The following is a 22,345-nucleotide window of genomic DNA, read 5'->3' as shown; positions in this document are numbered from 1 at the left end:
CAAGGTCTACTGCCACCACTTGGCGTTCTCAGGCCACGTTTTTGTTGCGCGCGAGGGGCAGCTGATACCTCCCCATCTGCTGGCTTCTTCTACGGAAGCTTTCGGGTCTACCGAACCTTCTCCGCTTCTGCTCCGATCCAGCTCCTTTCTTCATTGCCTTGTCGACCGACATGCAGCAGCTCCATTAAGGGACCCTTTTGGCCCCCACCAGCCACGGGTCTTTACCATTGCCATTGTCTTCCCACTGTTGCGTTGCTCCATCCCTTTCTTCTTTATCGTGGCCCTTCAACAACCTCGTACAGCTGAACCAACTAGTGTCTTAATCCCGACAGCTTCCTGCTTGCCAACTGCCAATCACCAATCGCCAATCAGCTCACACTCTCGTTGCCAACAACTCACCATCGCATTGACCTGTATCATTCTTCAGCTGCACCTCACATCTACACACCGCTGTCTTTCCACCTGGGCTTCATTCTTCTCGCCCTTGACTGTTCTGATTCAATCACCGCGATCGCCCCTCCGCTAACTCAAGCCTTGACGCGTTGACGGCACTACCTGCTCACACTCGTCAGTGTCTGCCCCTCACCTCTTTCGTTTTCGCGTAGACTCGATTGGTTCGGAGAGAGACGCACTCGAGGCAGACAGAAGTTCCCGGACTGCACCTTCGTGTTGCTACCAGCTCGGTCTCCGAATTCACCTGATACGGAGTATTTCGTCTCTACATCAGGTGGGTGTGTTGGTTGGTGGGCATCATTGCCCCTCTGTTCCCATCCGGGATGGAGGCAGTGGCGGTGATTGTATCATGGACATGACGAACAATGATGCGCGACACAGGGTGGCGGTGGCAACGCATGCTGTCCACGCGTGGCCCTCGCAACATCAACGCACGGCTCGCCTCGTCAGAAGCATCGATCAAACGTGGCATTCATGGCTTGGTTTGCTACGCCCACCATTACAGCAGGCAGATCCCCCTCCAACTTCATCACTTACAGCCTCAGTGAAAACGACCAGCCAACACCGAAGCTTGCTGCCCAATGACAGTGAGCGATCCGACCAATCTCTCAGAGCGACACCCACAGCATCCTCACCTCAAGCAGCACCGCCAGACAATCCAACCCACCAAAGCAGCCACACGGCTCGTGAACCAAAGCAGCCCCGGCTTAGCGGAGGAGCAGGCCCGACCGCGGTTGCCCTCGATAAGCAGACCAGAACAGAGGATTTGATGTAAGTTTGGTCCGAACGACGTTTTCTTGCACAAGTCTGGTCGATTCTTCTCGAATCGCACCCCCCCCCCCCCCTTCTCCTTGTCTTCTTTGTCAATGCTGGCTTCATCTCTCGCGATCGTGGCTCCACTCTCCTGGGACGGTCCTCACTTGCAAAACCGAGCAAGAAAGAGGATCCCAAGTCGTCTGACTTCCCGAGTGAAACGTGTCTAAGCGGATCTGCCGGCGAGGTAGCACGGCCTTTTGCCCGACGCTTGCAGTGCTGTGATGCCTGCTCGCGAGCATGGTGACCGTTTACTGACCTCAGACGCTCTCGCCACTATTTGAAGCTGTCTGGGACGTCCGCGCAGTGATTCCTCTCTGTGGCTGTCTCATCTTTTCACGTCTCCCGTCGAAGTCTCCCTTCGCCCGTTCCTCTGACACTGAATCTTGCCTTCTTTTGCCTGCTCCCGTCCTCTTTGAAATGGCTTCCATCAGCTCTTCGCTTACGTACAAGCTCATCTTGGTTCAGGAACCCACAACGGGTTCTGCATTCGAAGACAATCTCCTTGGACGCATCGGACTCGCGCCGCCTCTCATTCTCGAACTGCAAGTAACCAAGGACGGCAAGGCGGAAGATGCTTCTGCAGAGTTGCCCTTCTTGATCTGTCAGTGTTCGCTACTCGACGAACACGGTGCCGTCGCCGACATGCTGGATCGCCAAGCTACCACTGCGTGGTCGGGCTCGACTTTGATGCCGCCGACGCCCAAGCGCGCTCGCCGTGGCCGACGATCCAGTTCGAATCTACGCGGCACGTCGCCGTCGGGCATCTCGACGAGGTCGATGAGTTCGACCAATGCCTCTGCAAGCACCTCCATCACCACGTCGACGTCCGCATCGCAGGCCGGTCCCAGCTCATCGATGCCTTCTTCTGGCCCCGACACGCCTCAACTCGCTCGGATGCTGTATGGAACCATTGTTGCAGCGCCACAGCAGCTGCATTCGCTCGAAAACGATCAGAAGCCTTACTTTTTCTTCCCCGAGATCAGCGTCCGCACTCCGGGCAAGTTCAAGATCCAATGCCAACTCATGCGTCTAGCTCTGTAAGTCGACGCTGCTCCGTTGCCTTCCATGTCAAGCGATTACAGTTCCCTCTGACCCTGAACAACCTCGTTTCTTACTTGTTTTGGCCGGTCTGTTGGTCGTACGGTGCACACATCTTAGTCCCGGTACCAACCCTGCGCAAACAGGCGTCCTCGCTTCGGTCGAGACACAGACCTTCCAGGTAGTCAAACGAAGCGACTACATGGCGCCGTACATCACCGACGTCTCGCGTCACTTTGCGCGGCAGGGCGTCCCGCTGCTTCTGCCTCCTGGCGTATCAGCCGACTAGACCAACGCCATGGTTTCTTAACCGGCGTTTCACACTCATTCTGCCCAAAACCACTGGCTCTAGACGTTCGTTGTTCTTGATAATTTCGCACGTACATGTACAGTTCTGTATTCGATGTCTAAAAATTGGTGTTGCTCGCGTGATGTTCAAAATCTGCGAGGGAAAGAGCGCTCGCCAAGTGGGCAGGGCACCCAGTGAGTTATTATGGTTTCTGGTTCGAGCAGCTCGCATAGGGCTGTGGGTGGAAGAGGTTTCTTCGATTCTGCGAAAATTTGACTCTGTCCACGAATGTACGCATACCTGAGTAGGATGAATGAACGACGGGTGGAGCAAGCGTGCTGTAGCAAGCAAGGTAGCCAGACGATGTTCGAAAAGTGCAGCGATGCTTGGTGACTCGTCCACTTCCGCACGCTCTTCCACTCCGCACGCTCAACCGCTCGCTGGCTCGCTGACCCTAGAAAATCGCCGGCGGCTCTGAATTTTCTCCCCTCTCTCAATTTGTAACTTTCCCGAGGAAAGCGCTTTACCACTGCAAAATTCATTTTCCCCAACTGCTGCAGGCCCGCACGCACACTGACAGCAATACCGCGCCCCAAAGTAACACAACCACCACCTGTGGCCTTCCACCACCACCACAGCACACCAGCCGCTCAGGATCAAACACGTTGCCAATCACCAAAGAGAATACGTCATTCGAATTGACGAGTTGAGACGAGAAATCAAACAATGCTGATGCGGTGTAAACACATGGTGATCTGCCCAGGTGTTGGACCCACAAGACTCTGTAGACCAACCCGATGGGAGTGCGAGGAAGAGTGGTGGTTAGTGATTGCGATTGCGATCTTTTAGTGGGCGCGATGTGTGCTGGTGCTGCGGTGCGCAGGAGCGCCGAGAGCCTTTCAATCCAAGCCATCCTTGTCGTCCGTGGACGCATGCATCGAGTCAACCATCTCCTGCCTGCGACGGATGTCGTTCCGAACAGGTACCTGGATACCCTGGCGCGCCAGACACTTGGCCAGCTCGGTCGACTCGGTCATCCCCGGAAACCGCCGTGGACTGTAGATGGTAAACGGCTCGGTGAGCGCCTCGGCCAGCACATGGCCACCGCCGCCAGCCGAGTTCGGCGGCGCAAGACTGGGCGGCCCAAGTGCGAGGAGCTTGAACGCGAGCCGGAACTGTCCTTCTTGTCGAATGCTCAGATCGGTGAAGACGAAGAAGCACGCTCGCGAGCCGTCCAGGTCGCGCGCAACGTTGGCGCTGGCGACGAGACGGCCCTCGAGCATTCTCGTCCAGGGATACATGGGGTCGTTGGATTCCACCAGCACCGCCTCGGCATGTGTGCCGCTGACGGGGTCCTCCTTGTGCAGCGTCACCTGCAGGACGAGGTTTGGACTGTTTTCGACGCTGTTGTCGAAGAATTATAAATGTATGTGAGCCAACTCGGATGCTATCGCCCTCTGATCCATCGACGAGCCACGCTGAGCCTTGAGAGATGTGACTTACTCTTCGTCCTCGGTGCCGTCCGCATTAATGACGCGTAGTTGCAAGATGGGTAAAGGGTCCAAAGGCCGCTTGTCTTTGCTTCCGAGTCCACACAGTCTTCCCTGCTGCGGCTGTTGACGGATGATGAGTTGATATGTTCTGCATACAGAGACGAGCGTAAACGACGGGCGCGGCAGCGGTCAGAGGGTGTCGGGGCTGCACGCGAGTCGAATGTATGACGTACCTGTTCTCGGTGGAGTGGCGTGGAAGACCAGGCAGTATAGGCGCAGGTGCCCAAGGGGCGGCGTGTGGCTCGCTGAGCCGTGCTACTCCTCCGTTGTTGGTGTTGGCGAGCGCAGCAGCAGCAGGAACACTAGAAGTCCTAACTGTGCCGGCAGGGCGACCTTCGCCTACGGAGAACGTCTCGTCAACTTGATGCGTTGCTGAGCTGCGAATTTCTTCCTGTAGGCGCGGAAGATTCGTAGCAGATGGCGAGTCGCTTGAGCGGCCCGGCAACTGGGGACTGTTTTGTGGACTCGCCTGCAACCTTTCGGGAGCGATACGGGCGAAGTGCCTGATGCCGAGAAGCTGTGTATGCGCAGAAGATCGTGACGGCTCACCGGCGTGAGAGGTGGACTGTGATGCAGACTCGATTCTCGATGGAGGAAGCGAAGGCGGACGCGTATTCACACCGCCTGGCTCGTCTGCAAGCAGAATGTCGATGAAAAGCACAAGCTTGATGCTGGTTTCAGAATCTCCCCATCTGGCGAAAGGCAAGGGTACAAAGTCAAAGCACTCACCTCGATGCGGATCGGAAGCAGGCCGACTTGTGTCTCGTGAGTGCGTGTCGTGAGCATCGCGCCCTCTGCTCATGGTCTCGACACGCTGCGTCGGCGTGTCCGAATCGGCGCAAGTGGGCTGGCGATCGCCTGGAACGTCCGGGTGGGATATCGACATTTTGCCCAGCTTGTCGGGTCGCTAGAGACCGATGCTGGGCCTGGCAAGGTATTGGTGCGGCAGTCTGACTGCTTGTCGAAGCACAGTAAGGTGTGTGGTGTCAGGAAGAGTAGGAAGCGAAGCAGAAGCCAACGGAAAGGCGCATGGCGATGGAAGCGAAGGTGGTGAAAGGCATTGCCCAGATCTGGCCTTGACAGCAAAGAGTTGAAGACGGGTGGCTCTCAGAAACGGAGAGAGTGTGGATGATGTGACGACGACGCTTTCCGTTTTCTCTGAGCCGCGATATGCACTCCGCGATTCAGATGAAATGAAGAGATGAAAGAGTTGGACGTGAAGGAGCCAACACTGTTGCTGAATGCTGACGGGTTGTGCGACGCTGAGGACTGACTGGAATGGAGATGGAGACGGAGGCACCGGCAACGAGGCGAGAAGGCAAGGTCGGAGAGAGGCAAAGGAAGGTAAGCAAACGAGAAAAAGAGGAATGTCGCCGAGGAATCAGCGAAGTGTGTCACATTGGAAACCGGCGATGATCGGTCAGAGGGCGGGTAAAGAAGCTCAGCGGCGGTGAAAAGAGGTGTAGAGAAACAAAGTACGACGGACGACATGCAACAGCTGCAAATCAAGAAACAGCTCGAACTTGCGGTCGGTCGCGCACTCATGCACGACGCGGTTCCAGCGTAGCCGCATACAAGAATCTTGTGGTGAAGCAGACGCCGGACGTTGACCTCGAACCAACGCAGTAGATCTTATCAAGCCGAACAGCGAGAGTGCAGTATAGCGTCGAGCGTGCTCTTACTGGCGGGACAGAGAGCGGAAGATGCTAGACCGTTGGCTCTGCGCTGCTGTCCAGCCAAGCTCATGCCGTAGGGTGGCTATCGCCCAGCAAGGACGATTTCGGTACCGCTCGGCCCTGGGCGGACAGCAGCATGCTCCATGGCCGGCGAGGATTCGGATGCGAGCCTGTGCAATGTCCTTGGCACAATGCGCTGCAACCAACTTTTGCTACGGCTACACAAAGCGATGCTGCAAAGAGGCGCACGACCCAGGTGTGACAAGATTCTGCCTGTCGGTGAAACATATTGGCGCCTTCAGAATGGCTGAAGCGGCAGCACTATTCACGGGGGAGGCGACGCGGGCGGCTTTTGACTGGATTCGTGGGCAACAGCCTTCCACGTGATCTGCGAAAAACAAGTGGTTGCAGCTGAGTAGGCTTTCGCACGCGCCTCGAAACCAGGCGAGCTGGCTGTTGTTCCCACAAGAACGCCTGACGTTACCCGGCCAGTGGGCCAGCCACATCGGGCGAAGCTGTCTAGTCTCATTTCGATACAATTCTCTCAAGGTCACGCCGGGTTGAATTCAACCACTAGCACCTCAATGACTTGCGACTAGGAGCCCTCGAGTCTCAGAGTTGAGGAGGCAACGAGAACAAGGCACAAGGGGGGCGAAGTTGCAGTACTCACCGCTAGAATGCAGATCCGCGAGGACGGGACGGAAGCAGAATGAAGTGCGTGCTCGACTACGGGAAGCTAATCTCGCTTCTGCACTAACCCAGTATGGAAGCGTTGATTTGGAGAAATGAAGGGGCAGGACGGACGGACGCTTTTGCCTTGAGGCTGACAATTCGTGTCGATGGTGGTGTAGGGTGAGAAGGGGGCGGAAAGAGGTGTCGGGGTGATAAGGAAAGAGGCACCTCGAGAAGAACGTTGCGCCGGACTTTGCGGTGCTTCAATGCATGTGCGCCTCGGTCAAAATTTGACGTTCGGCAAAGCAAATACTTGAAAGGGGCATGAAATCCAAGATGTCCCGCCGTTCCTACCCGTCCCAAAGCGCACTTCCGGGTATTCCTGTGTAGGTCTGTGTTGTGTGTCTCTGTGTGTGATATGCGATCCGATCGGCGAACTTGCACAGGACACAGGGGACCGTGGAATCTACGGAGCGACCTTTGGAAGCTGCAGAGGAGTACAAGGTTCGCAAAGAGTAAAAGACCGGCCACACAAAAGGCTTGCCCTCCGGCGTCGATCAAAAGCGAATCGATACCTGCACACGCGACGACGGGAACACTTGTGGAGAGAAAAGGGGGGAGCAGTAATGTCTCTTCAGCTTTAGCAAGGCGAGAACAAAACTTGTTTGAGCAAGAGAGGAACCCAGGCAAATACGATGCTGAGCTCCCACGAAGCTGCAAGCGTAAGGGTCAACAAGACCTAGCTTTGCGCCACTGTGGGTACAACTTCTCAACAAGCAAACGCGAGCAAGCGCGGAGGTATCGAGCAGCCGCAGACCAGCAGAGCAAGCGGACAGCAAGCGTCAGCAAGACCAGAGCGAGAGAAAGGCAGCCAATGAGTCCAGTCTCTTTTCCAAGCTGGAGGACAGGAAAGTGACATACAGCCAGTGCTGGTCTGCCTTTGTTGAAAAGTGCTGTCAGACGCCGAAACACAGCGCAGCTACTCGGACCACCGTGGGAACGGAACAGGGTCCAGGCGGGCAGACCTTGGACAGCGAAAAGCAGGAAATGAGGCTGAACGCGCCACGAGCTGTGACCCGAAGCAGAGGCAAAGTTGGGGGGAACAGCGTTGGTAGTGGGCAAAAAGCAGAGGCAGAGCGATGAAAGGTGGAGAAAAAAAAAGAAGGGGAAGGGACGGAAAGGAAAGAACATCAACGGTGGGCACGACCGACTAAGACGAGAGGGATCGGCGCCAATGACGATGGAAGTGGGGGGGAAAGGAGTTCCGCGACACGGATACAAGAAACGGGCGACGCTGTCGGCAGACAGCCACTGCAGCTAACAGCCGGGGCTCACGGTCTCAAATTCCTTCTTTTTTTTCTACCTCCTTGTTTATGCTTCTGGATCCACCGACTCGATCAATCGATGCGCCGAGTGCATCTTGAGTGCTTGACTCCTTCGTAGTTCCCCCGGGATGCTTTCTTGATCCCAACGGGAGCGTGTCAAGTTGGCCAACCGTTTATTGCGGTCGCCAGACCCATGCGAATGTGGGGGAGATGGTTAGCAGCAGCTGGAGGAAAGGAAGATGACGGCCCGGGCGGAGTCGAGCCAAGATACGGCCTTTGCATGGGCGGAGTGGTTGTGGATCTTGCGCTGCTAATGCCAGTTGCTGGAAGGCTGGATCAGCAAAATGATCGTTCAAACTTCAATCCAACATTTCAACACTCCACGTCATTGGCACAGTCTACCTCGCAACGTTGTTGTCTTTGTGTCCATTTGGGGGTGCTTTTCATCTGAGATACCTCGGAAGAGTTTGACGCTAAACAACATGAGCTTGTTTGGGGACTGGGTCGAGACTCGTACCTGCAACAAGCGATCCTTGTGATCTTCTCTGCTAATGCCTGTGGCTGGTTGCTCCTCGCCTATTTCTTGCAAGCCCGGCTGCACTCTGTCAAATCCAGCTGTATTCGTACTGTTTTTAATATTCCTCTGCTTTTCTTCTTACACAATCAGTGATGGGTATCTGCTCTCTGCCAAGGCAGAATGCGAGTCAGCTTTAAAAGTAAGGTTTAGCCGTCTAGATCCGTCTTTACTATGTTTACCATATCCTTGACCCCCAGGCATTAATACAGTGATGCATGAACGTTCCACTGCCTTCCGAATCCGAGCCTCTCTCTCCCTCTCGCCGTCTCCCTCTCCCTCTTTCTCTCTTTCTCTCTCACTCTCTCCCATTCTAACTTTCAATCACTCTCTCCCATTCTAACTTTCAAGACTTTTGTTGGAATCGACAACTTGGCCGAGCTGCAGGCATGCAACCTGCGTCTGGTAGTATGCAGCTGCAAGACTGCGACCCAACCTTGCAGACACAGCAGTCGACGCTCTCAGACTCGACCGACGCCCACCCGTTAGCAAGCCTCGCTTACTTAGACCGGCCGAGCGAGGGGAAATGAACTGGGCCGATGAATGTGGTTTAGCAGAGAGCCGCGCATGACCATGCAGCGACATGCGCGCGTCAATGCCCACCCTGGACTCGGATCTGACGCTTTCAAACTGTACTCCACTGTACTTGGCTGCCAGACGGATGAGGTCACACGCGCACTCGTTGACAACACGCGTAGCCCTGAAAATCGTTTGTCACGCCAAAAACTTGCAAGCAAGACTACAGTATTTTTGTTTCCGTGTAATTTCGCTGATTCTGGTTCAGGCTTGCTCACAGTTTTTCACCCTTCTCTCCGTGCCTCTTCCTCGGTGGTGCTGGCTAAGAGCCAAAAACCAGCGTTGGGAGAGAAGACGGAAGCCTGCCGACCGCTCGTGATTTGCACGTCGGGTCTGTCTCTTCCATCAATGCTGAAGCTCCGCTCTCACCAGATACAGTATCTGTCGAGGACGTGTCAAAACAAAAATAGAGTAAAATTGCAGCGCAACATCCCCGAGATGCCCGTCGCCAACAAATCGTGCAGTCGGCCACGGAGAAGTACGCAGTCAAGAATTGAATTTATAATGTGATTAACGTCCTAAAAAAAGCAATCTTCCCGTCCCGACAAATCCAATCATGTGGTGCGGCACCCAGTCGCTCCATCGCAGCCGGTCGGTCTGCCCTTCTGACGAATCAGCATCATGAATCCCTAAGCTCCGACTCGCTTCTACGGCAATCGGTCACTCCGTGGCCAACGCGAGGCTACCTAACAAGAGGCGAAGCTCAAGCGTGCCCAACTCCGACATTGGATAGCGAAGCGGGTCGAGTCTGCCTCGCTTCCCGTTTGCCGAGGTGCCAGTCGTGTACACGAATTGTAGAGATCTTCTCGGAATCTTCTCGTGTGCTCTCTCCTTTTTCTTCTTTTTCCCCCTCCCTCTCTCTCTCCCCCCATCCCTCCCTCTGGGATGTTCTAAGCCGCAAATCAAACCCTTGTTCTCGTTGCGTATTTCCGCACGGTTCCTCGCTTTAATCCCTCCCTTTTTTGAAAGAGCACTTCGCCGCGCATCAGCCTTCTTCCTGTCCGGCGAGCTGCTACGAGGTGATTGCAACGGTTGTACTGCATATCTTTGCGGCCCTTACCATCACCGTAACTCAAACCCTAGCCCCCCCCCCCCCCAAAAATAGGTCCCCTAGAAGCTCTCAAAGGAAGCAGAAGTTGAAACCCGGGTCGCTACCAGCGTTCCCGATAGCAGGAGTGCGAACTTTGCGAGTTTGTGAACCTCAGATCACGCCATCTTCGAAAAGCCTCGACAGAAGCTACCCGCGGCAATATAAAACGGCAACTGAAAGGGCCTAGTCGAGATAGCAGGTCCGTATGCAGAGCCAAGCCCGGGCTCTTCCTCGCGAAGTAAACTTTATGTCAGACTTGCAGCTCGAACTCTTTTGGACCAGCAATATAAGCGTTTGCCCCGGAGTCCGTTGGGACTCTCTCAAATACGATTGCCGCCGATCGCCTTCCTTTTGCCACGATAGCCCCGATGCATCTATCTGGCACAGCGGCTGTCCAGCCAGCGTGGATTCCTTCTCTGCTCACACACACGCACTTGGCGGTTGACTAAACTCACTCAGTCATCCACGTCGGGCTCAATCACATCTTTACTGAATCCAATGTCCAACACAATGTAAATTACGATGTGACTACAGCACACTTACAATTCCAATCTTGCGCCTTAGGGCGAGTCAAGACCGCGATCGCTAATCGGGCTGTCAGCACGACTCGACGAAGCTGGCGAGTTGCCCGTACTCGACCAACCGGTCGCCGGCTCGATCAGACTGTCATCGACCCCACTGCGCATGTTGAGCGACCAGTCGGGCGTGTCGTCGCTTGAAGAATCGCTCGAATACTCGCCTGCAGCCTTGTTGCGCTCCGACTCGGATGCTCCACCCTCTCCAGCAAACGGCTGCTCCGTGGTGATCGCCTTGGTCTTGGCAGCCTCTTGGAACTTTTGCCGCGATTTCCCGCCGATCGGTCGAGTGGTCCTGCGACGGTAGAAGAGCAGGTACGCCGACGAACTCTTGACCGTCTCGGGATTGGCCACGGGTCGCACGCTCGAGTCGTCAAATTCGTACCATTTTCCATCCGCAGGGCTCTTTGCAAATGCAGTATAGTGTCCTCCGCCGAGGCCGCCAAAGTGGTTGTCGACCGCGTAAAGATCGTAGATGGGACGATCGACGGCGACCGCATCGTCGTTGTCCTCCAAAGGCCGCAGAATGCCCGAGCCCAGCATGCTCTCCGACAGCTCCTCCCCGCTCTCCTTGGCCTCCTCCTGCACCCTTCGCAGCGCCTGGGTACCCTCGACGCGATCGGTCAGATCTAGCCCTTCTAAGGGGAAGTCAACCAGCATGTTGAGCTTGTCGCGCGAATGCCTTCCTGCGCTGAAACGCTTCAGATGCACCACCAAGATGTCCGGTGCCTTCCAAAGGTCGAACTTCTTGGTGGCCTGACGGAACTCCTTGCACGACGGGCAATACCACGGGTCGTCCTCGCCCAGCTGCTCTTCTCTGGTGAATTCGTCCATGCAGTCTTCGATCGATAGCGTCTTGGCGCGCGCTGATCCAGCATTCTCGCGCTGACGGATCGCCTCGTCCACCACTTCATCGTACTCGCCCCACAGCTGCGCTGAGTCGGATTCGATGAGCAGGCCACGCTCCTTGACGGAGTGAGACCACGTGCACACGACAGCACCGCCGGTGTAGACAAGAGGAATCACTTTGGATGGCGCCGCATTCTTAGATTCGTTGCCGCCATCCGCATCCACTTCATCCGCCTCGTCCTTCGACGATGCTTCCTTAGACGAGACGATGGGTGTGTTTCGCTTAGCGAGACGGGCTTGACGCTCTTCGAGCTCTTCGGAAAGCTGGTCTGCATTGCTTTCGCTTCCTTTGGGTAGCCCCTGACCTGCCTCTGCGACGCTAAAGCGGATGCGCAAGGCTCTTTCAGCGGGAGTTGCAGCCTTGGATCCAGAGACAGAGGTGGCCGATGAGGCAAGAGCATCCGTGTCCGTCTGCGACGAAGACGTGCTTACATCAGGCACCACCACTGCTTCGCCGTCTTCGCGAATCTCGGTGATCACATCGCTGTCGCCCAACGAGCTGGGCCCCACAACTTCGACTGCATCATTGCCAGGAGCCGAGTCGTCCACCATTTCCCAGTCCGAGATCTGCGACGCGGCTTGCGTCTCCTCCGAAGCGCCAGCAGTGGCGGTGGAACGTTCACCATGCTCGACAACCTTGCGAAGCTCGTCCGAATGAGACGAAAAGCGCGTAAAGCCTTCCACGACGTGCTTGCGGATCACATCGACATCGTTGACATCCGCTTTAGGAACAGAGATGAAGAAAGGAATACCAATGGCATCCGAACGGGCGCGACGGCTGACAAACGCTTGGCTCGACGACGCTCCAAATACATCGCTCGCAACGTTGGCAAAGACCGGCAGAATCGCATACTCCTCGTCCTTGATGTCCAATGCCTCCTCTGCGTCCTCGACCGTGCGGTGGTAGCGATAGTGTCGCTGCCTCGAGAGGCGGGGAGGGCCTGGCACTTCATAAAAGTAGACAAAGTCGCCTTCCTTGATGTCGATGAGTGGTTCGTAATCATCGATCCACTTGTAGATGCGATGGTGCCATACCTCTCCACACACCAACCGCTTGGCCTCAAGGCCGAATTGCGCCGCCACCTTTTGTCGCAATTTGCCCACCGTAGTGCCCGCAGGCAGTTGCACTTGGAACTTGTGCATGGGCTTGCTCGGGTCCAAGGGAACAAAGTAGACCTGCCCCCGCCACATCTTCTTGTTGGGGATGGGCAGGGTGAGGTACATGAACGGATCAAACTTGATCGAGACCTTGCCGCACTCGGGGCAGACCAGGGTGCTGCGGTATTGGCCTTGGAACAGATCGACAATCACCGAGTCGTTTCGCGCCTTGTAAATGTCCCACTGTCGTTTGGCAAAAGCTACGAGGTCCCTCTCGTCGCCTCCCTCCCAATCGGGTGCCTCGATGTAGGGCTTCTTGAGGATACGGTTGAGGTCCTCGTGCAGGCCATCCAGAAGGAACGCCAGAAGCTCCTGGCTGTCGTGCTGCGCATACCCGCTAAATTGCGGTGCAAAGCGAGAGAGCGCAAACTTGAACTCGCGCGGCCAGAAGGAGCCACCTTGCCCATTCCAAATGTTGGAGACGAGATTGCCAAAAGCATCGGCAATGGCACCCCCCATCCCCAGCGGGTTGTCCGTGTTGAGCTCCTCCTTGTAGGCACCGGAAACAAAGTACTGCTGCAACTCATAGGTGTTGCTGAGGCACTGCAGCGCACTGTTCATGAAGCAGGTGTTACCAAGATTGTTGAGGCCGCGCAGCCCCCGTGATCGGCCCATGGTGCGATCGGCGGCCGTCTGCGAGCGGGTCACTCGACCCTGAGCATCCACAGCGTTAGCTGACGCTCCGCTGGCGCTTGTTGAGGCACTGAGACTGTTTTGTTGCAGATTGCTGAAAAAGTCACCTTGCTGAGCAAAGATGCCCTTGACCGAAGTCGCCGAGGTCTCTGCCGGGGCGGGATCCGTCTGCCAACGTCCTGATTGGCGAGTCTCGACGACCAAGTTCATCTCGATCTCGTCTACACCAACCGATTTGAGTGAGACATTGGGTCGGTAGCTATCCGGCTTGTCTTCGCGTGCATCAATGGTATCGACGCCCTCGTCCCCAACCCTGGCTAGACTGACGAGCCCAGTAAGTAGCTCTTTGTCCGTGGGTTCGGGAAAGTGGTAGAATCGGATATCAACGTCGGCAACGGAATCGAGATTCAACGCCGTCTTGGCTTTGGCCTTGAGCTCGGAGAGACTCGTGCTGACGGACAAGCTGAAAGAGGGCACGCCTGAGCCTTGCACACTGTCGTCCTCGACAAGCTTGAGCAGGCGGATGATCGGCGGGTAGAATTCGACGCTCTCCTGGCCAGGGCTGAGACCGTCGATGACCTTTCGCGCGAAGACCGGACCGCTGCTTCCATACCAGCTGACGAGCAGATTCCAGCCCTCTTCAGGAAGCATCTCGTAGTCGACGTGCTCGTTGATGCGCGGTCGGAGACGGGCAAAGGAAGGAGTCGATTCTTCGTCGAGGAGGTCCGAGTTGTCGACGGGGCCGATGGGGACGTCCGTCTTTTCGGCAGGGTCCGAGTCTCGACGCTCCGTGCACGCAGCATCCCAACGCCGATACCATTTGCGTCCGACAATGTACCATGTGTCACCAGCATGCAGCGGTCGGTTCTTCATGGGCCGAATGCGGTCCAGTTGTTGCTGGCCTGTTGGTCTCACCACCCCATTTTCGGTAGGCGGCTGGACGGCCTCGTTATAGGAAGGGGGGTTCTCGTCCATCGCCACAATCTCGGAAGCCTTGGAAGCTGCATCATCGAGGCTGAGGGACTGTTCGGTCATGAGACCCTCGATGTTTTGGTCGGACTTTGACATGATCTGCGATGCGTTGAGCAGATCAGCCGACGAAATGCTCTGACGGAGAGGAGTCGGCTGCGTGGACGCAGCGGTTTCGAAAATGTCGGGTTCGCCCAGATCGCTGGCAGACTGAGAGCGTGTTGATATGTGTTCGTTCTCGATGTCACTGCTGTTCTCGTCGATGATGGGACTAACGGTGCGTGCCCTCTTGTAAGCAGACTGCCTCTTCTGGTCTGCGGTGGCAGAGAGAGTAGCGGTGAAACGAGAGGTTGGTCTGGGCTCAGGGCTTTGAGCTGGCGATGGCGCTGGTCGACGGACGGAGTTGGTCGGAGGCAGGGATGAAACAGAATCGTGGAGCTGAGGTGCCAAGAGATTTGGGGATGTTGGCTGTGCGGTTGATGGCCCAATGAGATCGGATGCTGGGTCTCTAGATGGTGCGTCGTTCTGACCGTGATCGGACAGCATCGGCCTGAGCAGCTCCTAAAGCAGCAGCTGCGCCAGTACAACGAGCGGCCGTTGGGTCGATCAGTCGGAATGCCACCTCAGCAGAAAAGCCTGACGCTGCGTTTTAGGCCGATAAGCCCGCGGCTGATGACTCGCTGAAACACGCCAGATGAAAGCCAAGATTTGGAAGAGCAACCACCTCGCGATGTCAAAGTGGGCGAAGCATGCAGCCGTGGATGGTGAACAGAAAGAGATAGGAGACAGCGTAGGCGTATGCGAATGATTAAGCGGCCAATCGAGATGCTCAGATTGGTTGGTTGTGCTTGTGCTGTTCAGCCTGGCTTGCTGCGTCGTCGGCGGTCTGTGCTGAGAGAGAGAGAAAAAATACAGATATACAGTAGAATTTTTAGGCTGCGAAAAACAAAACGAAAAAAAAAAAAAAAAAAAAAAAAAAAAAAAACCTCAGAGACGGTCTCCACACCACATGTGGCTTTGGCCTGGCTAGCTGTGTCGTTTGACCCTCTTTCCCGATACGCCCGATAGATCCTTCCAGCCACGACAACCACCTAGGGCTCATTGAAGCAGGTCAATCGGAATCGTGATGAGGAGTGGTTTTGTGGCAATGATTGAGTACAAATACAATATGCAGAGAGCGACGAATGCAAAGAGAAGTCACTATGTCGGATCTGCCGACTAAGCGCTGGCAGTGTGACGATTTCTGGTAGCACTCTCGTTGATGAATGCTTCAACAGCAGCGCGAGGACCGTCAGGGAAGCGAATGAACAGACCCTGTATCTCAGCCATGCTAACTCCGCCGCTAGCAGCCGGTGCCGGTCGACTATCTGCTCGCTCGGATGCTCCGACATCGCGCGACCGTCTTCCGTCAGGACCCAAACCGAGAAGTGCGCGACGCGCCACCGCCTCTGCTTCGACAATGCGACCGAACTCAGCCGCAAGCAGATGTAGTTTCGCATCCGCTTCCTCGACAGCTTCTCGCAGACCAGGGACGACTTCAAAGCTCTGGTAAGATGTGGCTACTGATGCAAAGTCCACGGACCCGGCCGCTGCTGCCAGGAGAGGCTTCGATGCTTCGACAACCGAGGATGGCAGCTCGGCTTGCTTGATCCTGTGCTCGCGCATCGTCGTGCGGTAGAAGCGAGTCATGAGCTCCTCCACCTGCTCCCGCTCTGCATCCCCTAGCTCGGCGATGAGATCGACCCTGCCCGGTCGAATCAGAGCAGGATCCAGCTTCTCGATATGATTGGTTGTCATAAAGATGATACGACTCTCTCCACTCGCTACACCGTCGAGCGCATTCAGCAGGCCTGAAAATGTGACCGACGCCTGGTACCCGTCCTCAGCCGCCTGCTGTCGCCCCAAGAAAGCAGCATCCACGTCTTCGAGCAGCAAGATCGAGCGATCCGGTGCGTTGGAGAGCAGATGATTGAGCTTGTCGTCGGTGAGTCCTCTTTCCGAGAGATTGAGCAGGCAAATGTTGAAATCCAAGTGCCCAGCTAGGGCGGTGATGAACGAAGACTTTCCGCTGCCCGGTGCTCCGTGAAGGAGGTAGCCTCTTCGGTATGGAATGCCGCGTTCTGCGTACCACCGATCGCGTTTCAGGAAGCGATTGACGTCGCTGACGATAGCCTCCTTCTTTCCCTTCCCAAGCACGACGCTACCGAGCTCGCGTGTGCGCCTTGGCTGCCCAAATGGTCTCCATTCCGGACCCCAGCTCGTATAAATGACCGTTTTGCCTTCCGTTGACGAAAGTGCCAATTGTCGCGCCTCGTCTAGAAGCTGAGGAAATAGGTGCGCGTACGCAAACAGTGTCGTCAACGTCACCGTCTCCCACGGCGCACCGGTAGACAGATCGACCATCTTTCCATCTCGTTCGCGCGTCAGTCGCATCCACACACCGCGGTATCGGAACCAGTGCGTCCCCGGACCAGGCACCAAGGAAAAGCGAGCCTGCCCACGTTCGGCGGCGTCTGCGTTGGGCGTCGACGCCGAGGCGTGGGGTGTGTAGTTGGTCTCAACGGACAGTTCGTGACTGAGGATGCGCACGGGATACACGGAAGAGCCGCTCGATGCGATCGCCAATGGGTCGTCGACCTTGTCTTTACTGCTCTGAATCGAGGATCGATCTGCTGAACGATCGCGTAGCCCGAGAAAGTCGATGAACCCTTCCTTCTTCTGCTTGCCCAGCAACCCACGCTCCCTCATCGACTGCGCTCGCGCTTGGGCCGCCATCCAGTGCAGAAACCACGGATGCGCGCGATCTTTCGACGGGATCTCGAGCGATATGAGCAACCTCCTTTGTGCTGTGGAAGCTGCGACCTTGACACCTCTTCGTGCCATCGCGACGGCACCTCCGAACACCATCAGGCCCAGACCGCCCGAGAAGATGGGATTGTCGGCGATCAAGTTGGATAGGAATGAGCCCGATCCGCTGTCCGAGCTTGAGCTGGCAGCTGACGATGAATTGGTCAGGTGAGGCAGTCTGTTGGTGGATGAGCTTGCTTCCTGCAGCACCGGGGATGAGGGAGCCTCTGCGCTGCCGTTTGCCGCATAGGATGCTGGTGCAGCACGGTCCTGCCCGACAGATGCGGCTCGAAACGGATCGTCCTCGGTCGGTAGTGCGGTAGCATCCCGCTTCTGCATCGTTCTGAAGTTGAACATGCGGTTCGAGTCGGGAGGAAGTCTTATTCCTCGCTCGTTCGGTAGACAATACTTGCGTTCGAAGGTTGAGGGCAACAACAGGAAGAACGCAGCATGCATCAGGTGGAGTTCGCAGCCTTGGAATTCTTCAGGAGTCGGAAGTCGGGTGTTGACTCTCCTGCAGAGCAAGCAAATTTCAACAGGCCAGGGGACCCTTCCTTGCCTTCGTACCTTTTTGCCAAATCTTCGCGCTCCGCCACACCAGACTACGGACACCTCCCCTTTGTTGCCATCGCAACATCGACCAATATCACCCGCCCGATTTCCAGAAAGCTCCACACTGAACGTTGCCAAAGCACCCTCTGCCACTCACCGATATCGAGCCACGATGGCGCCCAAGCTGTGCGTCATCTGCAGCGCCGAACGAGCCGTCCTACGCCGGCCGAAAACCGCGCAGCAGATCTGCAAAGAATGCTTTTTCTACGTCTTTGAGACTGAGGTGCACCACACCATCATCTCTAACAATCTCTTCAAGCGCGGAGACCGCGTCGCCATCGGTGCTTCGGGCGGTAAGGACTCGACGGTGCTCGCACACTGCATGAAGGTGCTCAACGAGCGCTACGATTACGGGCTGGACTTGTTCCTGCTCAGTATCGACGAGGGGATCACGGGCTATCGAGACGACTCGCTCGAGACGGTGAAGCGCAATCAGCAGCAGTACCAGCTGCCGCTCAAGGTGCTTGGGTATGGAGAATTGTATGGGTGGACGATGGATGATATTGTCAAGAGCGTGGGGCGGAAGAACAACTGTACGTTTTGTGGAGTGTTCCGTAGACAGGCGCTGGATCGGGGTGCGGCGGCGTTGGGGGTGGACCATATTGTCACGGGTCACAATGCGGACGATGTGGCCGAAACTGTACTCATGAATGTCCTCCGCGGCGACATTGCGCGACTCGAACGCTGCACCGAGATCGTGACCAAGGGCCCGGACGCGGACGACACCGAACAGCACGGTTGCGGCTCGAGCGGCTCCAACGCCGTGGGTGTGGGCGGCAGCGGCATCCGACGCAGCAAGCCGTTCATGTACGCCTATGAGAAGGAGATTGTCATGTACGCCTACTTCAAGAAGCTCGACTATTTCAGCACCGAGTGCATCTACTCGCCCAACGCCTACCGCGGTTACGCGCGCACCTTCCTCAAAGACCTCGAAGCCATCCGGCCCTCGTCGATTGTCGATATCATCCAGTCTGGCCAGAACCTCAAGATTTCGCACGCTGTCAAGCAGGCCAAGAAGACTGAGCTGCAGAACTGTTTGCGGTGCGGGTACATTTCGTCGAATACCGTGTGCAAGGCGTGTATTCTGCTGGAAGGGTTGGAGAGGGGCACGCCGCAGTTGGGGATTGGCAGTGAGAAGTCGCGCAAGATCAAGGAGATTCGGATGGAGAATGCCAAGGGTGAGGGAGAGGGGGAAGCGAAGGGGGAGGATGAGAAGGAGAAGGCGGAGAGGCGGATACCTCAGTGGAAGGGAGTAGCGAGGGACGCACCGCCGATCAGCTCGTTGCCATTTGTTCCTCCGCAGCAGAAGAAGGTCGATCTTTCATTTTGATCGTCTTGCACTCCGCTTCCACACACACTCACACACTCACACACTCACACACTCACACTCACTGTATTTGTACTGTCCCACACAATGACAAGCACATCTGTACTTGATCAGATAGAAAGGCGGTTTGCATTCTAGGTATTGTCTGAGCTACTCGTCGTCGGCTCTGCGCGCCAAATCGGCGTTGGCCTCTATATCCCTCCCCTCGTCCCAGATCCACGTCTTGACGGTGCCGTCGTCGCCGCACGAGGCCAGCAGACTCTGGGCCTTATTCCACACGGCGCCGTAGGCGACGTTGTTGTTGGTCGACAGCGACGAGGTCAGGTCCGAGGCGAAGGATGTTCCCGTTGTCGCTGTGGCACCTGCTGTGGCACCGATGGGTTTGCTGCCCGGGTGGAGAGTGTCGCGTCCGTGTCCCTCGAGGGTCTGGAGCACCTCGGACGACTCTTGGTCCCACATGTAGATCAGGCCGTCCTCGGAGCCGCCGACAAGCAACGATGTGTGCGCGAAGCTGCTGCGGATGAAGTTCTTGCTCGTATTCTGATGGCCTTTGAAGCGTTTGAGCGGACGCAGCATGCGCAGGTCCCAGAGCCGGTTCGAGTTGTCTTTGCTTGAGCTCAGCAGCAGGGTGCCTGTTTCGTTGATCTCGACCGACGTGACTTCGCCGAGATGCCCTGGGATGGTGCGGATGCAAAGGCCCGACACAACGTCCCAGAACCGGATCGTCGTGTCTTTGGACGCGGTCACGATCAGGTTGCCGAGCGGATTGAAGATCGCCGACGACACGCCGAGTTGATGGCCCGTGAACGTTTTTACGATGGAGCCGGTCTCGATGTCATACATGCGAACGAGCTTGTCGTAGCCTGCCGAAACAAGATGCTTCTCATCAGGGTGGAAGCGGCAGCTGTACACATCGCCCATGCTTGCGCGCAGCGTCGTCTTGCACTGGGCACTCTCCACCTCCCACACCTTGACGGTCGAATCGCCGGACGCAGAAGCCACATGCCCGCCCGTCCTGGTCGAATCCACATCCCACACGCGACTGCGATGCCCCTCGAGCACCGCCTCACACCGCCCCGTGTTGGAGTTCCAGAGCCGCACCGTGTTGTCGCTGCTCCCACTGACGAGTTTGCGGCCTTCTTCGCCGACGAAGCGCACGCTCTTGACGTTTTTGCGGTGTCCGCGCATTGTGTGCGCTACCGAGTTGGGCACGATGAAACCAGTGTAGTCGTGCAGGAGGCCGGAGATGACGGGCGCCTTTTTGGGGTGGTAGCGCGCAAACTCGACTTGGTACGCGACGGCTTGGTGGAGCATGGTAAGCAAGCGGTGCGGTGGGACGTACGTGTATCCGTTCGAGGTGGAGCTCTTGGTGGCACTAGTTGCGACGACGCCGTCGGTCATCATACCATCGTCCATCAGCTCGGACCCGTCCCTGCTCTCGCTCCTTCCGCCATTGCCGTTCTTGGACGCCGATCCGGGCAGACCAGCCTCCTTTTCCATCCAGTCCTGTTCGAGCATGGCCGCAAACTCCATCACCAGCTTCTCCCTCCCCGGCTGGATGCCTTCCCAGGTTGCAAATGACGGCGCATCCGTCACCGCCTTTGCCGACAGCAAGTAGCACAGATCGCGAAACTCGGACGGATGCGGCTGGTAGTGCTCCAACGGCTTTAGGCGCTTGTTGAGAAACGTGAACCCCTTCTGAAACTCTCTGTGCTCGATATGCTCCAAAAACTGCTGCTTGTACACGGCATATAGAAACGCCTTGTGGTTCTTGACCAGTGGTTTCTGCAGCAGCTTATCGACCTCAGGCCAGTCGCCCTCCAACATGTGGCCGCGCAGCTTGCGTGCGTCGAGCCCAGCCTCCTCGCGCTCGCGCCTCTTGATCCCCGCTTCCTCCATCAACAGCTGACGTGTCGCACCAAACCCTTCATCAGCCAACCACTGGTCGATCATGCGGATAATGTCGTTGCGCACGTGCGGGTCGTCCGGACGCAGGATGGCGGTGCGAGAGGAAGCATAGGTAGCCTGGTTCCGGTCGGCATCGCGCGAGGTGCTGGCGGTATGCGCGGTGAGTTGGCCGACCGTTTGGCCGAGGATGGACGAGTTTTGGTAGTACGGGTGGTAGACGTAAGGGGGAGGACGTAGGCCGTGCAGCTGGAGGTCAGCGACGGCGTGGTCTTTTGCGTCGGCAAGGAGGACCTGCTTGCGTCGCTTCCAGGTTTCTTTTGTGCCGCCTGAGGTGGAAGCGCCGGCATTGTTGCCAGTGGCATTGTTGGTGGATCCATTGAGGCTACTGTTGCTGCTGCTTGCGGCTCCGGCGTCTGTTGCCGAGATACCAAGACCGTTCACTTTGCTCAAATCCGGATGTGCACTCGCTGATCGATCGAGACTGGTTGCAGAAACGGGCGCTGCGGTGGCTTGTACGCCAGTGGTGTTGGAGCGGAGCATGGAGCTCGCGACTGTTGGCGATGCTGGTGCTGTATACGAGCCGCTAGTGGTGGTAGAGGTCAGGTCCATAGTCGCCAAAGAGTTGGCCAATGGCGTTCTGACGTCTGTACCGGATATTGATGCAATGTCGGGAAGCTTGAACGTGGAAGCACGAGGAGTCAGAGGCACGGGTGAGGGCTGAGCAGACGAGGTGGAGTCAGGCTCAGCCGTCGAGTCATTGGATGATGCTTGGCCGCTAGCGGCTGTAACGGTGATCTGTGAAGGTGGCGATGGCCTGTCTCCTTGGCGTTCCCCGTAGCTATTGCTTTGATGTGACCCCTGCATGGTGGAGAGTGGGCTGGCACAGCACCGGTCCAAGGATGTCGTCGTCGCTGTCTCCGCCGATGTCGTCACTGATGCCTCGATGACGGTGCTTCGATGTTCGTTTGTTGGTGTCCTTATATGCAATGCATCGGGGTATTTCACGCCGATGCGAGTCTGTGCGCCCTAAAGGTTGAAGTAGGTTGAAGATACGACAGATGGTGAACAGACGACAGGGCCAAGAGAGGAGAATGGCATTGCTCCACCTATCTTGCGTCGGCAGGTGTTTCTGTGGCACAGGACCCTGTTTTCCCCTTTCCGCCATTCGAGAGCCCAAAAATCCCAACATTGAGTAAACCACTGCTATTAAGAGAAGAGAGAAATTGACGTCGAAACAAGGGTCTTAAAATTACCGATTTACTGAATATTCATTCTATGATTCCGCGCGAGAAGAAGAATCGTCGGCAGAAAGGCGCACCGCACGGACGCAATGTGAGCCGTTCGA

General features: G+C 56.5%; 6 protein-coding genes across 6 annotated transcripts; 2 read left to right on the top strand and 4 right to left on the bottom strand.

Annotated features, from left to right (window-relative positions):
* Nucleotides 1–1,686: 1,686 nt before the first annotated feature.
* Nucleotides 1,687–2,596, top strand: EX895_001656 (uncharacterized protein; the record flags this gene model as incomplete). Its single annotated transcript, XM_029882255.1, has 2 exons — nucleotides 1,687–2,306; nucleotides 2,428–2,596. 2 exons carry the CDS (start codon nucleotides 1,687–1,689, stop codon nucleotides 2,594–2,596), a joined length of 789 nt encoding a protein of 262 aa, XP_029741110.1.
* An 899-nt stretch (nucleotides 2,597–3,495) lies between these two features.
* EX895_001655 (uncharacterized protein) lies at nucleotides 3,496–5,035 on the bottom strand (the record flags this gene model as incomplete). Its single annotated transcript, XM_029882254.1, has 4 exons — nucleotides 3,496–4,000; nucleotides 4,100–4,237; nucleotides 4,323–4,782; nucleotides 4,879–5,035. The coding sequence occupies 4 exons, from the start codon at nucleotides 5,033–5,035 to the stop codon at nucleotides 3,496–3,498; spliced, it is 1,260 nt and encodes a 419-aa protein (XP_029741109.1).
* Nucleotides 5,036–10,622: 5,587 nt separating this feature from the next.
* EX895_001654 (uncharacterized protein) lies at nucleotides 10,623–14,852 on the bottom strand (the record flags this gene model as incomplete). The annotated part of the gene is made up of 1 exon (XM_029882253.1): nucleotides 10,623–14,852. One exon carries the CDS (start codon nucleotides 14,850–14,852, stop codon nucleotides 10,623–10,625), a length of 4,230 nt encoding a protein of 1,409 aa, XP_029741108.1.
* A 672-nt stretch (nucleotides 14,853–15,524) lies between these two features.
* On the bottom strand, nucleotides 15,525–17,510 carry EX895_001653 (uncharacterized protein; the record flags this gene model as incomplete). The annotated part of the gene is made up of 1 exon (XM_029882252.1): nucleotides 15,525–17,510. One exon carries the CDS (start codon nucleotides 17,508–17,510, stop codon nucleotides 15,525–15,527), a length of 1,986 nt encoding a protein of 661 aa, XP_029741107.1.
* A 367-nt stretch (nucleotides 17,511–17,877) lies between these two features.
* EX895_001652 (uncharacterized protein) lies at nucleotides 17,878–19,095 on the top strand (the record flags this gene model as incomplete). Its single annotated transcript, XM_029882251.1, has 1 exon — nucleotides 17,878–19,095. The coding sequence occupies one exon, from the start codon at nucleotides 17,878–17,880 to the stop codon at nucleotides 19,093–19,095; it is 1,218 nt and encodes a 405-aa protein (XP_029741106.1).
* A 147-nt stretch (nucleotides 19,096–19,242) lies between these two features.
* On the bottom strand, nucleotides 19,243–21,864 carry EX895_001651 (uncharacterized protein; the record flags this gene model as incomplete). The annotated part of the gene is made up of 1 exon (XM_029882250.1): nucleotides 19,243–21,864. One exon carries the CDS (start codon nucleotides 21,862–21,864, stop codon nucleotides 19,243–19,245), a length of 2,622 nt encoding a protein of 873 aa, XP_029741105.1.
* Nucleotides 21,865–22,345: the final 481 nt, after the last annotated feature.

The sequence above is a fragment of the Sporisorium graminicola genome, chromosome SGRAM_12, assembly GCF_005498985.1.
Source record: "Sporisorium graminicola strain CBS 10092 chromosome SGRAM_12, whole genome shotgun sequence".
NCBI lineage: Eukaryota > Fungi > Basidiomycota > Ustilaginomycetes > Ustilaginales > Ustilaginaceae > Sporisorium > Sporisorium graminicola.
The sequence above is the reverse complement of the archived record's forward strand: the minus strand, read 5'-3'. Positions and strand labels throughout refer to the sequence as shown.